Source organism: Lacerta agilis, chromosome 17, assembly GCF_009819535.1.
Source record: "Lacerta agilis isolate rLacAgi1 chromosome 17, rLacAgi1.pri, whole genome shotgun sequence".
Lineage (NCBI taxonomy): Eukaryota > Metazoa > Chordata > Lepidosauria > Squamata > Lacertidae > Lacerta > Lacerta agilis.
Genome location: NC_046328.1, coordinates 18,628,256 through 18,645,424, shown reverse-complemented (window position 1 = coordinate 18,645,424; position 17,169 = coordinate 18,628,256). Strand labels below are relative to the sequence as shown.

The following is a 17,169-nucleotide window of genomic DNA, read 5'->3' as shown; positions in this document are numbered from 1 at the left end:
GGATACACAGGGTATACAGCAGCTGTGAAAAAGGCATATTCCATGTTAGGGATCATTAGGAACAGGATCAAAAATGAAATGAGCTGCGTTTTAGATGTCTAGTTAAAACTGTTTTATTTCAGGAGGTCTTTGAATTATGAATGATGTTTTGATTTTTTAAAGAAAAAAATTGTATGTTTTATGTTTAAATTTCTGAGATTTCCAATTTCTGAGAATTAGGTTGAACTGATATTTTAAATTTTGAACGTTTTCTTTTTTTATCATTGTAAGCCACTTTTGAGACTTAAGACAATGAAAAGTGGTGTATGAAATTGCAAATTAGATAATTTCTATTTTATGGTGTGACCACACTTGGAATACTGTGTACAGCAGGGGGGGGGGGCGGGCCGTGCAACCATCAACCATCTCACATCACCACAACATCAGTGGAAGCATTTTCTTTTGCCAGCGTGGTTTGATTTCAAAGCACACAGGCAAAGGAGGTGGGATTTGACGTCATCACTGATGAGCAGCTCCCAAGTAGAACCAATCCGAGTGAGACATGCATTTGTTGCCGGATTCAAGCCTCTCCTCACCAAGGAACTATTAAGAGGGCACTTAAAGCTCCCAGTTTGCAACAGTGTGGGAAAGAGAGATGCAACTTGGGGGTGGTGGTCTTAGAGGCCAAATTAGGTCCCCCGCAGGGCCTAAGGAGACCTCTGGAATAGAGGTTCTCCATTACAGCGGTACCTTGGTTTACAAACAGTCCTGTTTACGAACTATTCGGTTTACGAACTCCGCTAAATCGGAAGTAGTGTTCCGGTTTCCGAACTTTACCTCGGTCTACGAACGGAAGCCGAACGGTGGAAGGGAACCAGCGGCAGGAGGCCTCATCAGAGAAAGCAGTTTAAGAATGGTTTTGGTTCAAGAACGGACTTCTGGAATGGTTTAAGTTCGTAAACCGAGGTACTGGTGTACAATTCTGGTAATCGCATCTCAAAAAGAGAAAAAAGGTTTAGAAAAGGGCAATCAAAATGATCCTATGAGGAAAGGCTACCATGTTTGGGGCTTTTTTGTTTTGAAAGAAGGCAAGTAAGGGGGGAATATTATAGAGATCTAGAAAACTATGTCCCCTTCATGGATTGAAGGGGCTTGAATAACTCCAAGAAGCTATGAGCTATGCCGTGCAGGGCCACCCAAGACGGACAGGTCATAGGCTAAATGTGATCCACCTGGAGAAGGAACTGGCAAACCACTCCAGTATTTTGCCAAGAAAACTCCATGGACATAAGAAAAAGGAGAAGCTTTGAGAAGAAAGTGAGAGTTTCCAAGGCATGCTCTGGTTCATGGGGTCACGGAGAGTTGAACACGACTAAACAACAAAGAAAACTATGTATAAAAAGATATATGAAATAGCTTGATCCAGCCTGGCAATTTTTAATGGCAGGGGTGGGAACCTGTGACCAGCCAGATGTTACTGGATTTCAACTCTCATTACCCCCAGCAGCCAGCATGATCAATGGTCAGGGAGTCAAGCAACATCTTGAGGTCCCTGGGTTTCCCCGCCATTGTCTTAAGGTCTTAAGGAAGAGAGAAATATCAACACAAATACCAAGACTTAAAAACAATGCATATGTCAAAATCCAGTATGATTGAAGCATCCTTTACCAATGAATGATTGTACCCAGTGGTGGCTGGTGCCCATTGGGACTGGTGGGGCAGCAGGCTAGGAGACCAACAGTAGGTGGTGCTAGAGTCAATGAGAGGTAGAGCCAACCAATTCTAGTTTTGTCCCCATCCTTCCCCCTGCTGAGTTCTATGGGGGCAACATTGAGACTAAGGAGGAGGAGGAAGCTGATAGGCAGTGCCACCCCCTGGACTGGATACAAGTCAGAAGCCAGGCAGATGGGAGTTGGCTGAAGGTAGACTGAGATTTGCAAGCAGTACCCCATTTGCCCTAATGGACCAGCCTCCATTGATGGTACCAACTCCCCAACTCTTATTGCAGACCAGCAGAGACAAGGAAGATGATGGAGGAAGCCAAGAACCCCGTGAGCTAGAGACACGAAGAGCATCACAAGCATGGCATGCAAGAAGTGGAGGCCGGTGGACATGCATTTCAGACCCTAGGACCACTTCTGTACTTACTTCAAGGATTTGCTGCTCCACAGTCAAGTAGGAAGGGAACGGGGAAGGAGAGAAAGGGGACAAGTCAGGATTGACGAGGAGAAACCAAGAAATCTAAAAGCTCAACATGGGAAGGGGAAACCTTTTCTATAACAAAAAAACAAAATCCTTATCCCAGCCCTCCAACCATACACACACACACACACACACACACACACACACACCTATATATACACACATACAGAGTGGGGTGGGGGGAGCCTGTAGCCCTCTAGATGCTATTGGAGTCTAACATTCTCAGCAAGGGCAATTGTAGTAGCAGATGTTGAGTTTTAATGTTGTACAATGCTGCACTAACGGCGTTTCCGTGCGCTGCTCTGGTTCGCCAGAAGCGGCTTTGTCACGCTGGCCACATGACCCGGAAGCTGTCTGCGGACCAACGCCGGCTCCCTCGGCCTGTAAAGCGAGATGAGCACCACAACCCCAGAGTCGTCCGCGACTGGACCTAATGGTCAGGGGTCCCTTTACCTTTACAATGTTGCACTAGCAGAAGCCACTTACACAAAGCTACCAGCAACCTGCCTGTGCATTTGCTTGCACAACTTTCCTTCGGCACAAAACAGCAAATACGTATACTGATCAGTGACTTCAACTGAGCACCACTGTGGGTGCAATTGCGGTACAAAGCACAAATTATAGACAAAGCCATCTTTGCATTTAAGCCAATGATGGCCAACCTACCGGTACTTGGCCAGGAGGTCAAGTAGGGCAAGCCAAAGAGACATTTTTTGCTGCCCCAGGAAGAGTGGGGAAATAATTCTATGCTAGAAATGACAGGCACTCACACCCAGAGCTCCCGGAACAAGTGGAGTAATCTATGCAAGACCGCAACAAATATTTATCCACTTCATTTCACCTTGCTGCAATATTGGAAGGTTTTGTAGCTTTTTTTTTGTTTTGTTTAGTAAGAGGGAAAGGGAAGAAAGACAAGGACAGAAAAGAAAAAAGACATGGGTCTTTGGGAAAACAGGAGTCTCAACATGGTGGGCAGGATCTGGGGCCCCAAATGAAGCTAAAAGAGAAGAGAGAAAAACAGAAGCTTCTGTTCCTGCTCAAAGTTGCATTGATCCAGCCCCTGGGTTCTTTGAGCCGATATTTTATATTTGCCCACACCATATGTTATTTCAATAACCAAAAGGTCTAGAAACATGAATTAAAGTGGAAATCTGGAGAATTTTGCCCAAGGAGCAAGAATTGACTTCTAGTCACATCCACACCTTATGTTTAAAGCACATTCAACACACATCGAAAGCATGTGGCAATCCCCAAAGAATAGGAACTGTATTTTTTATCCTTCACAAAGCTACACTTCCAGCACCCTTAACAAACTACAGTTCCCATTGCAGGTAGGTAGCCGTGTTGGTCTGCCATAGCCAAAACAAAATAAAAAATTCCTTCCAGTAGCACCTTAGAGACCAACTAAGTTAGTTCTTGGTATGAGCTTTCGTGTGTATCTGAAGAAGTGTGCATGCACACGAAAGCTCATACCAAGAACTAACTTAGTTGGTCTCTAAGGTGCTACTGGAAGGAATTTTTTATTTTATTTTGTTTTGACTACAGTTCCCATGTTTCCTTGCTGTGGTGGTTGTGGTGGGGGGAACCAATGGGCTTTAAATGTATGGTGTGGATGTGCCCTCACAATCCAGAAAGCAGCGGGCTGGATGTCTGAATACTTCCCCCCCAGCTAAAAATACTCCCTGTACATTCATGAAAACTCCAACTCTAAGTGGTCAAGAAGGAAGATTCAGTCTGTCTACTTACGCTATTCCCCATCATTCTATGTAAAGGGAGTTATTGAACCCCTGCTGGCAAGGCTGACATGAAACATTCCAGGACAAGCTTCACCATTTAATTGTGCTGAATGCATAATTGGTCTTAATTGCAATGGTGGCCTTGCCATTTCTGGAATCCTTGCAAAATGGACCATAGGCCAAGGTTGGTAGATGATTTCTCCCCCCTATTGAAGACCATATTACTTCAGGGGGAAATCAATCAGGGGCTGAAACTAATGGTGGGAGGTGTTTGGAGGATCACATAGTACCCCCTCCCTCCCTGCACCACCGCATATCTCTCTCTCACCCTTATACACACACACAGACACTCTGCAGATAAAGCAAACAATTTTAGAGGAGTATAGTCCAATTCTTAGATGGGTAGAGGAAGTATGTCAGGGTAGGGCATGTGTGTTTGCCTGCAGCCTTTGGGCCAACATAGGAGCATAGGAAGCTGCCTTATACTGAGTAAGACCAGTGGATCCATCTAGCTCAGTACTGTCCACACTGACTGGCAGCGGCTCTTCCCAGCCCTACCTGGAGATGCCATTGGGAACCGAACCTAGGACCCTCTGCCATTTTGCTATGGACCTTCCCCTCCAGCTTCTCTACCGCTGCCATAGAGACCATTCCAGCCGTGGAAGGGAGGGGAATGACTCACCTCTGCTTGAAGGCTCTCGAGTCGTATGATGTGCTGGCTGGTCGATGACTTCTTCTCCCTGAAGTCCTCTTGGAGGACATGAACCTGCATAGAGAGCTGTTTTTCCACCTCCGATGCCTGCAAAAGATGGGAAGTGCTGGGCAATAAATAAATAATCGAAGGCACAAACAGATTTAATGCAGAACTCTGCCTTGTTTTGGTCTTCCCACTCAACATTGGTGTCCCTCTGCTGGCAGAATGGCTCTGCCATCATGGCTGGGCAGCTTCATGTAAGACAGTGGCAATGACCGTTCCCCACATTAAATGGGGTGCGATTTTTGCATGGTTGTGTGCAGCCCCCTTTGACCCCAAAGCGGCTCCTGCCATTTCGGACTGGCGTCACCTTCCCCAGGCTGGATACCTGTGGTCTCTGCCTACCTCAGCCAGCGTCCAATCCCGCCTGGGGGAGGTGTTGCCAGGGGGATTGGCAAGCTAAGGGGAGGGACCATCCAGCCCACACAATAGAAGGCGTAGCTTACCTGGGGAAACGGCAGGCAGTCGGACTCCAGAGCTTCTCCCACCCTCCACTCCCTCAATTAACTCTTAATTTTACAGGTTAGCCTCTTCTCCACAGGTACGCAGGCGCTGCTATGTCAAGGCCACTGTTGAAGGGCTGGAAAGGAATTTCCCTGCATTGGCAGGTTTCGCCTTTCCCGTAGCAAAACACCACAACTTTGGCGGTTACAGGCCTTGGGTGGAATCCTTTAGTCATCTTCCTAAATGGGGGGGGCATGGGGCGGTGACCCCACGCCCCCAGTGCAGCTGTGATTCCAGGGTTCCAGTTAAAGGGGTCTGGGGGGGGCATTGACCATACGCCAAGAGGTTGTCATTGCCCCCCCCCAGTGATGGCGAATGGGGGGGGGCTCTCTGCTTGAACATATGTTCTCCAGAGCCAGCCCAATCCCCACACATCTGGATAACCTGGGGGCTGGGAAGGATAAACACCCAATGCCTGAGCCTAAATCTGAATCTTAATAAAGTTGTGGTCAATTTTAATCCCATAGCACGTTGTCTTGTGTCATTATTCCACTCAGGGGTCGCCTGGGGTTTGGGGGACTCTGCCTGTCCACGCAAATCCCATGTTCCACCAGGTTAGCATTTCCAAAAATACAACTGGGATTCACGATGTGCTTAAATAAGTAATTCCACCAGATGCTAGAACTTACTACACCTTATCAATATGTGCTGCTATAGATGGAGAATTAATGCTCTTCCATTAGGCAATGATCAAAAATCTTATAGCTGTAAACAGGTGAACTTTCAGATCCGTACTCAAAGCAGGTACATGTAGTTGGGGTAAGTCACCTAAACAATACCACTAGAGGACAAAAAGAGAACAGCATAACTTGTGATGGAGCAGGCGGAGAACCTGTAGCTCTCCAAATGCCCTCAGCCCCAGCAAGCATAGGATACAGTAGGTGGGAGTTGTAGTGCCATAGATTCCCCGTTCCTACTGTAATGGAAGTGTCTTCCAAATTCTAAGGTCCCTTGGCCGACTGATCTAAAGTACAGGGTTGCATCCTAATTTCAGTTTGACATTGGGTCTGTCTAGCTCTAACTGTGCATCAGACGAGGTGTGGGGAACCTCTGACCCTCAAGGTATTGCTGAACTACAATTCCCATCAGCACCAGCAAGTGTGGTCAATGGCCAGGGGTGGTGGGAGTTGTAGTTCAACAACATTTGGAGGGCTTAAGCTTCCTCACATCTGCATCAGGCACTTAAACAACCAATCACATTTGATAAACACATGTGGAGAAATGTCTTCCACCTCGGAGCATAGTTGGCAACTTTCCCTTTTTTGCGGTAAATTCCCTTATTCCAGCACCGTTTCCCATTGCAAAATAAGGGAAAGTTGACAGATATGGCCGTTTCCCAATGCAAAAAAAAAAAAAAAAAGGAAGGTTGGCAGCTCTGCCTCGGAGTGCAGAAGCAACAAGGTCCCCCAATACTGGAGGTTCACAGGAATAAAGCTTCGGGGATAGCCACTTTCCCACAGGGCTGGTGTTGCTTTTTTTAAAGAGGAAACAAAAAGTGAGACCAGGAATTGGTTCCATTTATTCACAAATTGCCCTAGGATGTTCCCAAAGGAAATCATTACCATTCTGTTTTGCAAAATGTAAAAATAGACCTCGGTTAGCGGCAGAGGCATCCATCTCCCAGCAACTAAAAAGGAGATGTGCTGAATGAAGGAGAAAGCTTGAGCATTTGAAATCATTCATTGATAAAAGAGTTGCCTGCTATATATTTTAAAGAAAAGGCATTCCCTCATCAAACGTGGAACCAGCCTCATGGCTGCAGAAGGCTACCCAGTGCGTTTATAGCTGAGGTAACATTTCAGCTGAGACCATCAGGTTCAAAGTTTACACTTTTTATCTGGTACAGCAGGTGGGGAGAACCTCAGGCATGAGGGTCCTCATTACTCCCCCACTTGCCCCAATTTGCAAAAACACACCTCCTTTAGTGTTTTTGACTAGCTGAAGGGCGTGTGAGAGTGCGTGGAAATCAGCCTACAGCACGAAAGTAGAAGTTCTTAATCTGTGACATTTTAATGTATTTTAATATTTGTTGCCCCTTCATGGATCACTGCCTTGTCGTGGCGAAGGGGCTTGAATTACTCAGGGAAGCTATGGACAGGTCAAGATGGACAGGTCATAGTAGAGAGTTTGGACCAAACGTGATCCACCTGGAGTAGGAACTGGCAACCCACTCCAGTATCCCTGCCAAGAAAACTCCATGGACAAAGACAACAGGCATATAAAAGATATGACGCTGGAAGATGAGCCCCTCAGGTCGGAAGGCGTCCAACATGCTACTGGGGAAGAGCGGAGGACAAGTACAAGTAGATCCAGAGCTGATGAAGCGGCTGGGCCAAAGCCGAAAGGACGCTTGGTTGCGGATATGCCTGGAAGCGAAAGGAAAGTCCAATGCTGTAAAGAAAAGTATTGCATAGGAACCTGGAATGTAAGAACCATGAACCTTGGTAAGCTGGATGTGGTAAAAAGTGAGATGGCAAGAATAAACATTGACATCCTAGGCATCAGTGAACTAAAATGGACAGGAATGGGCGAATTCAGTTCGGATGACTATCATATCTACTACTGTGGGCAGGAATCCCGTAAAAGAAATGGAGTGGCCCTCATAGTCAACAAAAGAGTGGCGAAAGCTGTACTGGGATGTAATTTCAAAAATGATAGAATGATCTCGATGCGAATCCAAGGCAGACCTTTTAACATCACAGTAATCCAAGTTTATGCACCAACTACCAGTGCTGAAGAAACTGAAATTGATCAATTCTATGAAGACTTACAACACCTTATAGAAATGACACCAAAGAAGGATGTTCTTCTCATTATAGGGGATTGGAATGCTAAAGTAGGGAGTCAAGAGATAAAAGGAACAACTGGCAAGTTTGGCCTTGGAGTTCAAAATGAAGCAGGGCAAAGGCTAATAGAGTTCTGTCAAGAGAACAAGCTGGTCATCACAAACACTCTTTTCCAACAACACAAGAGACGACTCTACACATGGACATCACCAGATGGGCAACATCGAAATCAGATTGATTATATTCTCTGCAGCCAAATATGGAGAAGCTCTATACAGTCAGCAAAAACAAGACCTGGAGCTGACTGTGGCTCAGATCATCAGCTTCTTATAGCAAAATTCCAGCTTAAACTGAAGAAAGTAGGAAAAACCACTGGGCCAGTAAGATACAATCTAAATCGAATTCCTTATGAATACACAGTTGAAGTGAAGAACAGGTTTAAGGATTTAGATTTGGTGGATAGAGTGCCTGAAGAACTGTGGATGGAGGCTCGTAACATTATACAGGAGACAGCAACGAAAACCATCCCAATGAAAAAGAAATGCAAGAAAGCACAGTGGCTGTCCAAGGAGGCCTTACAAATAGCGGGGGAGAGAAGGCAAGCAAAATGCGAGGGAGATCATGAAAGATACAGGAAATTGAATGCAGATTTCCAAAGAATAGCAAGGAGAGACAAGAGGGCCTTTCTAAACGAGCAATGCAAAGAAATAGAGGAAAATAACAGAATGGGAAAAACCAGAGATTTGTTCAAGAAAATTGGAGATATGAAAGGAACATTTCGTACAAAGATTACCACAATTAAGGACAAAAGTGGAAAGGACCTAACAGAAGCAGAAGACATCAAGAAGAGGTGGCAAGAATACACAGAAGAATTATACCAGAAAGATATGGAGATCTCATACACCCCAGGTAATGTGGTTGCTGACCTTGAGCCAGACATCCTGGAGAGTGAAGTCAAATGGGCCTTAGAAAGCCTCGCTAACAACAAGGCCAGTGGAAGTGATGATATTCCAGCTGAACTATTTAAAATTTTAAAAGATGATGCTGTTAAGGTGCTACACTCAATATGCCAACAAGTTTGGAAAACTCAGCAGTGGCCAGAGGATTGGAGAAGATCAGTCTACATCCCAATCCCAAAGAAGGGCAGTGCCAAAGAATGCTCCAACTACCGCACAATTGCACTCATTTCACATGCTAGCAAGGTTATGCTTAAAATTCTACAAGGCAGGCTTAAGCAGTATGTGGACCGAGAACTCCCAGAAGTGCAAGCTGGATTTCGAAGGGGCAGAGGAACCAGAGACCAAATTGCAAACATGCGCTGGATTATGGAGAAAGCTAGAGAGTTCCAGAAAAACATCTACTTCTGCTTCATTGACTACGCAAAAGCATTTGACTGTGTCGACCACAGCAAACTATGGCAAGTTCTTAAAGAAATGGGAGTGCCGGATCACCTCATTTGTCTCCTGAGAAATCTCTATGGGGGACAAGAAGCTACAGTTAGAACTGGATATGGAACAACTGATTGGTTCAAAATTGGGAAAGGAGTACGACAAGGCTGTATATTGTCTCCCTGCTTATTTAACTTATATGCAGAATTCATCATGCGAAAGGCTGGACTGGATGAATCCCAAACCAGAATTAAGATTGCCGGAAAAAATATCAACAACCTCAGATATGCTGATGATACTACCTTGATGGCAGAAAGTGAGGAGGAATTAAAGAACCTTTTAATGAGGGTGAAAGAGGAAAGCGCAAGATATGGTCTGAAGCTCAACATCAAAAAAACTAAGATCATGGCCACTGGTCCCATCACCTCCTGGCAAATAGAAGGGGAAGAAATGGAGGCAGTGAGAGATTTCACTTTCTTGGGTTCCATGATCACTGCAGATGGTGACAGCAGTCACGAAATTAGAAGACGCCTGCTTCTTGGGAGAAAAGCAATGACAAACCTAGACAGCATCTTAAAAAGCAAAGACATCACCTTGCCGACAAAGGTCCGTATAGTTAAAGCTATGGTTTTCCCAGTAGTAATGTACGGAAGTGAGAGCTGGACCATCAAGAAGGCTGATCGCCGAAGAATTGATGCTTTTGAATTATGGTGCTGGAGGAGACTCTTGAGAGTCCCATGGACTGCAAGAAGATCAAACCTATCCATTCTCAAAGAAATCAGCCCTGAGTGCTCACTAGAAGGACAGATCCTGAAGCTGAGGCTCCAGTACTTTGGCCACCTCATGAGAAGAGAAGACTCCCTAGAAAAGACCCTGATGTTGGGAAAGATGGAGGGCACAAGGAGAAGGGGACGACAGAGGATGAGATGGTTGCACAGTGTTCGCGAAGCGACTAGCATGAGTTTGGCCAAACTGCGAGAGGCAGTGAAGGATAGGCGTGCCTGGCGTGCTCTGGTCCATGGGGTCACGAAGAGTCAGACACGACTGAACAACAACAATATTTGTTGGAAGCTGCCCAGAGTGGCTTGGGGGACCTAGCCAGATGGGCGGGGTACAAATAAAATAAAATAATAATAATAATAATAACAATAACAATAATTTACATTCAATGTTCTGCCTACTTTTGCCCCTGGCTCCTCCTGCCACTGGCATGTGGTCCCGGAAGGCTGTTCAGAAGGGAATACTGTACAGCCCTTGAGCTGAAAAAGATTCAGAATCCTGGGGGTACTACTATTTCCCTTGCCGGAACTAATTCCCACCTCCTGCCCACAAACATAGGATGCTTTGCTGCAGTAGGGAAAGTGACAGGAAAGAGCGGGATAAACAAATGCTTGGCACAACTGTCCCACAAACAAATCAGGATGGCCGCTCAAAAAAACAGCTGATGTCGCATAAACTCCCCACAAACTTTGTGCAAGCAAATCAAGGTGAATACTCAATATGGAGGTCATCCGGAAGTGACCTCGCTCAGTATTGTCTGAACTTTCTCTTCCATTTATCCTTTCTGGAGATAATTTATTATTATTATTATTATTATTATTATTATTATTATTATTATTATTTTATTTTATTTATATCCCGCCCTGCCCGGCCAAACCGTGCTCAGGGCGGCTAACATCAAAGTATAAGTAAAGGTAAAGGTACCCCTAACCGTTAGGTCCAGTCACGGATGACTCTGGGGTTGTGGCACTCAGCCAGAGCGGTACCTATTTATCTCCTTGCACTTTGACGTGCTTTCGAACTGCTAGGTGGGCAGGAACTGGGACTGAACAACAGGAGCTCACCCAATCGTGGGGATTCGAACCGCCGACCTTCTGATCGGCAAGCCCTAGGCTCTGTGGTTTAGACCACAGTGCCACCCGCTGTTGATAGATAGATAGATAAAATAGCTTCCCCCAAGGAATCCTGGGAATTGTAGTTTGCTACAGGTGCTGAGAGTTGTTAGAACTCTCACAGAGCTACGGTTCCCAGTGTTCTTAACAAACTACAGTTCCCAGCATTCTTTGGAGGACACCACAACTGATGAGGGACGCAGGTGGCGCTGTGGGTTAAACCACAGAGCCTAGGGCTTGCCGATCAGAAGGTCGGCGGTTCAAATCCTTGTGACGGGGTGAGTTCCCGTTGCTCGGTCCCAGCTCCTGCCAACCTAGCAGTTCAAAAGCATGTCAAAGTGCAAGTAGATAAATAGGTACTGCTCTGGCGGGAAGGTAAACGGCGTTTCCGTGCGCTGCTCTGGTTCTCCAGAAAGCGGCTTAGTCATGCTAGCCACATGACCCGGAAGCTGTATGCTGGCTCCCTCCGCGACTGGACCTAATGGTCAGGGATCTCTTTACCTTTACCTTTACAACTGATGAAGTGGTAAAAGAGTGCTTAAATATATGGTGTGGTGGACTTGTCCAAAGGTAAAAGACTTCTGGGAAACGATATATAATGAGTTGAATTTTTTTTTTAAATACATCAAAAAACCAGAAGCCTTTCTACTTGGAATAATTGGTGAAGAACTGTCTAAAAAAGATAGAATATTTTTTTCTGTATGCTACGACAGCTGCGAGACTATTGCTTGCCAAAAACTGGAAAACACAGGACATTCCAACAATAGAAGAATGGCAAATGAAGATGTTGGACAATATGGAACTGGCCGAAATGACTGGACGGGTCCGAGAACAGAAGGAGGAGATGGTGGCAGAAGATTGGAGTAAATTTAAAGTATACTGTACTGAAAAAATATTGTAATATTTGAAAATTTGAAAGATTTTGGAAGTAAATTGAGGCCAAGGTTTAAAATGAAAATAGTAAAATTGGAAATTAGGGTAATAGAAATAGATGTTGTTAAAAAGAAGGTTAATTTCGAGGATTTTTAAAGCTTAATAATGAAGTTGGAAAACTGCAAAAGATGTAATATAATGAAATTCAACAAAGAGGGATTTGAGAAAGCCATGTAAACGTGAGGAAGGTTTGGAAAGTTAAATTTTTATTTGTGTCATAAATTGTGATGAGGTATATTAACTCTGTGAATGTAAGTATGTCGTAATCCTTTTTTTAATTTGTTGAAATTGAATAAAAATATATTATTTTTTTAAAATGGTGTGGAGTGTGACCTGTGCTTCTTAAATTGGTGTGCATACAGTGCTCCCCCTGCTGGCAACAAAAATGCATTGCCGCAAGAACTGAGGATGTTCGCTGTGCTACTAAGGAGGGCAAGGCGTGGGGACTGGAAAAGAGCATCACTCTGACCCCAGGAAAGTGGCTTATGCACAAGTGACCTCAGTAGCTTTGTTTGCTGTACTGCAGGCAGGTGGGGGAGAGAGAGAGTGCCATGTGTCATGATGAGCTAAGTGACCATCTGTTTGCTTCTTGTGTAGATGCCAGTGCGAGTGTGCAGGTCTGTGCAGACTCAGAGTTAATAAGATTATGGTCCTGATACAGGGCTACGTCTAAGCCATCTACCATCTGTCCTCTGACACCTTAAAGAAGAATCTCTGTTCCCATTTTCATCAAGCTTAGATATAGATATAGGATGTACACTACCAGGCCAGGTATCAAGGTTCTTTTACCATCTTGGCGGTGAGCCATGGAAGACCTGCTCCCTGCCTTGCAGGCCTTTTCCCACCTGGCTTTGGAGGGAGAGGCCCGGACTGACTCCAGCTACGAAAGCTGAAGCTGCTGAATAAACTATTGGATTGGGGTATTGTTTCAGGGTTTTGTTGCAGGCAGGGTTGCTGCTGTTTTTTGATTTTTTCTGCAACTTCATTTTAGATCTTGTTACGATTTATGTGGAAATTGTTTAATTTGGTTGTGTTTAGGGAAGTTTTTAATGACTGATGTTTTGATGTAGTTTTAATACCTCTAGATAGGAATGCTGAGTGTTGCGTTCGTCACGAGTTATGAACACACCAAACCTGGAAGTACTAGAACGGGTTACTTCTGTGTTTGGCGGTTTGCGCATGCGCAGAAGTGCCGAATCGTGTCGCGCATATGCGCAGGCGCGGCACTTCAGGTTGCGCGCTGCTCATGTTGCGAACGGGGCTCCGGAACGGATCCCGTTTGCAACCAGAGGTATGACTGTATTTACTTTTTGATGTTTTACATATTGTTTATGGCCATTTTGTTATGCCGGTAATTATGTCTTTTGTTCATGTTGTAAGCCCCCTTGAGAATGGTTTTAACTATGGAAAGGCAGCATACGAATAAAATTATGTATGTGTGTATGAAATTTACAAGGCCATTAACAACTTGGTTCCAGGATACCTCAAGGGCTGCCTGATTCCTTATATCCTTGCCTGATCATTGAAGTCTTCAGGGGAGTCACCGCTCTGATTTTTAATGCCCATACAGCCTGGGACGGAGATATCTACCTTTTGCTATATAAACATTTATAGGAAAGGCCATAGTTCAATGGTAGAGCATCTTCTTTGCATGCAGAAAATTCAATCCCCATCCTCTCCAAGTAGGGTTGGGGGTGTCCCCTGCCTGAAACTCTGGAGAGCCCCTGCCAATGTGTAAAAAATACTGAGCTACATGGACCAAGAGACTGCCTCGGTATAAGATAGCTTCTGTTGTTCCTATGAAAATTGGGACATATACTGTAACACAGTGTTTTTCAACCACTGTTCCGTGGCACACTAGTGTGCCGCGAGATGTTGCCTGGTGTGCTGTGGGAAAAATTGTGTTTATTTGATTCCTATTCAAGAGAATTACTTTATATATAGTCAATATAGGCACAGAGTTAAATTTTTTAACATTTTCTAATGGTGGTGTGCCTCGTGATTTTTTTCATGAAACAAGTGTGCCTTTGCCCAAAAAAGGTTGAAAAACACTGCTGTAACATTAATAATAATAATAATAATAATAATAATAATAATACAATTTTATTTATACCCCACCCTCCCCGACCAAGACCAGGCTCAGGGCAGCTAACACCAAATATAAAATACAGTAAAAACATTTAAAACAAAACAAACAAACCGTTGATTAAAATATAGGTTAAAATACAGTTTAAAATGCAGCTTAAAATGCAGCCTCGTTTTAGTGGTAGCCCATAAATCAAGATCATAAGGGGAGAAAACGTCAAATATTCACCGGGGCCGACTATATATGCTGGTCCTACATGGGCCAGCAAAAAGAGCCGAGGGAAAATTTATATACAAAATCCCATATAAGGGGTTCCATTAAAAAAAACTTTTTTAAAAAAAAATGAAAGGGGGGGGGTCAGACTGAGTCCAGCCCAAAGGCCAGGCGGAACAACTCCATCTTGCATTATGCATTATGATATTCTGTGAAGGCTGTTCTATGCATTCTACCAAATTTTGAATGTCTGAGTGCAAGATACTTATGAGCAGCTCCAAGACCACTTCCTGTTCTCCCTTCTTAGGACTCCTCATCTTAAAAAAAAAAAAAAAAAAACCTTGGGACCAGGTAGCCTTTCAAACAGAGGAAAGCAGGAGACACAGACATCCTAGATTTGCCTCACTCCCCAGCAGCCTTCTGCTACTCGCTGAAGCTCTTCGTTTAGACAGGTATTTTACGAAGCATCCTGATCTCTTAATTTTAATTCTATTGGCGTGTGAAACCTTGGGTTTAAGCCATCGATTGTCCATCTTCCTTTTAAAACTATCACTGCTGATTATTGATTTGCCTTTTGTTGCAATTTAGGAGCGCGGGGTGATCTGCCGTGGAACATTTTATCGGGAAAGTGAGATTATAAATAAATAACGGCAATTTCCCCACAAGACAGGAATAGTACACTTGAGCCTCTCAGGCAGTATTTTAATTTGCCGCTTGTGTACAGTATTTTAATTTGCCGATTGTTGGGAAAGTAGAAGGCACTGTGATAACCCATTCAAGCCAATGTAGGTTCCTAGTTGCACCACCCACATGACGGCATTTAGCAACTCTTGTGTGATATCGGCCTGTGCCACAGCCAGACCCACGAGTGATAATGCTGGGGGCCCCAAACAAGTGTTCAAAGTAGTTTCCCCCCCATAATGGGTGGTGCCCAGTGGGACTGGTAGAGTGGAAGATTGGAAGGCCGGCAGTCGGTAGGGCCAGAGACAATGGCAGACAGAGCCAAGGCATTCTTGTCTCCACCCTGCTGAGTTCTACAGAGGAAATGCTGAGACTACGGAGAAGGAAGCTGGTGGCCAAGGCTAAACCCTGGCCTGGTTGTAAGCAAAAAGGTAGTCAAGTGGGACTGAGGTTGGTGGGGCAGTGCCCCATTTTTCGCAGTGGACCAGCCTCCATGGCTACACAGTGTGCCGCTCATGGCATCCAGGCCACAGGTAAACCCAACCATCTTGTTTCTTGTGAAAGAAAAACAAACCACTGAACCAATTCCACTGGGGGACATAGCCTCACTGTTCCATAATAACCCCCGACTGTGTGTTAAAGCTATTTTAAAACAGGATTACTTGCAATGTAAGCTGTTCGTTGAACAGCCTTTTGTGGATTGCCAAGCACGCGGAAGATAGTGGAATATACAGGTGAAACTCGAAAAATTAGAATATCGTGGAAAGGTTCATTTCTTTCAGTAATTCAACTTAAAAGGTGAAACTAATATACGAGATAGACTCAGGACATGCAAAGCGAGATATGTCAAGCCTTTATTTGTTATAATTGTGATGATTATGACGTACAGCTGATGAGAACCCCATATTAACAATCTCAACTTTGGGGTTTTCATCAGCTGGACGCCATAATCATCACAATGATAACAAGCAAAGGCTTGACATATCTCGCTTTGCATGTCATGAGTCTATCTCATATATTAAACTCCAGCAGCTAATGAAAACAATTGCTTACATAAATGGACTTTTCCACGATATTCTAATTTTTCGAGTTTCACCTGTATACTCAAACCAAAAACACCAGGTATTGAGTTTACAAGAAGGCTTTCAGAAACAGCCCTGTTGTTTCATGGCTGCCAGAGCGTCTATGGAGAGAATGGTTTCAGTGTTTATTTTTATCCAAAGGGCATGCTAAGGATCACAGTTGTTGTGGGGGTTATTTAAGGTAATGTTCTCAACGAGGTAGGCCCCAAGAAGTGCCACATTCAGGAACCACAACTGGAAAGGTTTCTGCATGTTTTATACTTGTGCAAACCTCTGGACCACCTCCCAAACCTGCCAGTACCTCACCATCATACACAAATTATGCATTTCATCTAAGGTATCTGTTATGTATTGAAGTTCTCACCCTAGGCCACTAGGGGTGTGTGTATATAGTTCATTCTGCTGCAGTTTTCACTCAGGTCCGCACATGCAAATGAGGGATTGAAAAGTGACGTTCAGGGATTGGGTAACTACAGAAAGTTGTTACTGTTGCTTGTAGCTGAGTTCTATATAAGCAGGCTGCTGAGCCCTTCAGATCACTTCTGTTCCAGCCTGAGAATAAACAAGAGCTGCTTGAAAATCACTGTGTCATCTGCTGTGTCCACCCACTACCTAACAGTATCATTCCTGTGCTTGATAATGGGAAACTATTTAAATAGCCAATCATCTGTATGTTCATGTAAAGTTGTCTAAAGAAAAAGGGAGCAATGGTGGAATGTGTGCATAAAATTATGCACTGTGAAGGTGTGGAGAGAATGCTAGAACTCATTACTCATCCGATGAAGCTGAATGTTAGGAGATACAAGACGGGCAACAGAAAGTAGTTCTTCACACAGCGCAAAGTTATGTGCAATTCACTCCCTCATGAGGTAGTGACGGCCAACAAACTGGGCTGGCTTTAAAAGATTAGACAAATTCACAGAGGATTTGGCT

At 44.4% G+C, this 17,169-nt stretch overlaps 1 protein-coding gene across 4 annotated transcripts in view; it reads right to left on the bottom strand.

Annotated features, from left to right (window-relative positions):
• Positions 1-17,169, bottom strand: part of BICDL1 (BICD family like cargo adaptor 1) — a 57,053-nt gene that overhangs the window by 22,392 nt on the left and 17,492 nt on the right. For 2 of the 4 annotated variants that reach the window (XM_033174939.1, XM_033174940.1), the window contains exons 3-4: positions 4,600-4,716; positions 2,128-2,139 (exon numbers count right to left, since the gene is read on the bottom strand). In XM_033174939.1, coding sequence (XP_033030830.1) covers positions 2,128-2,139; positions 4,600-4,716 — 129 coding nt within the window. The remainder of the gene's footprint in view (positions 1-2,127; positions 2,140-4,599; positions 4,717-17,169) is intronic. The other 2 variants (XR_004428165.1, XM_033174938.1) reach the window with 1 other exon arrangement.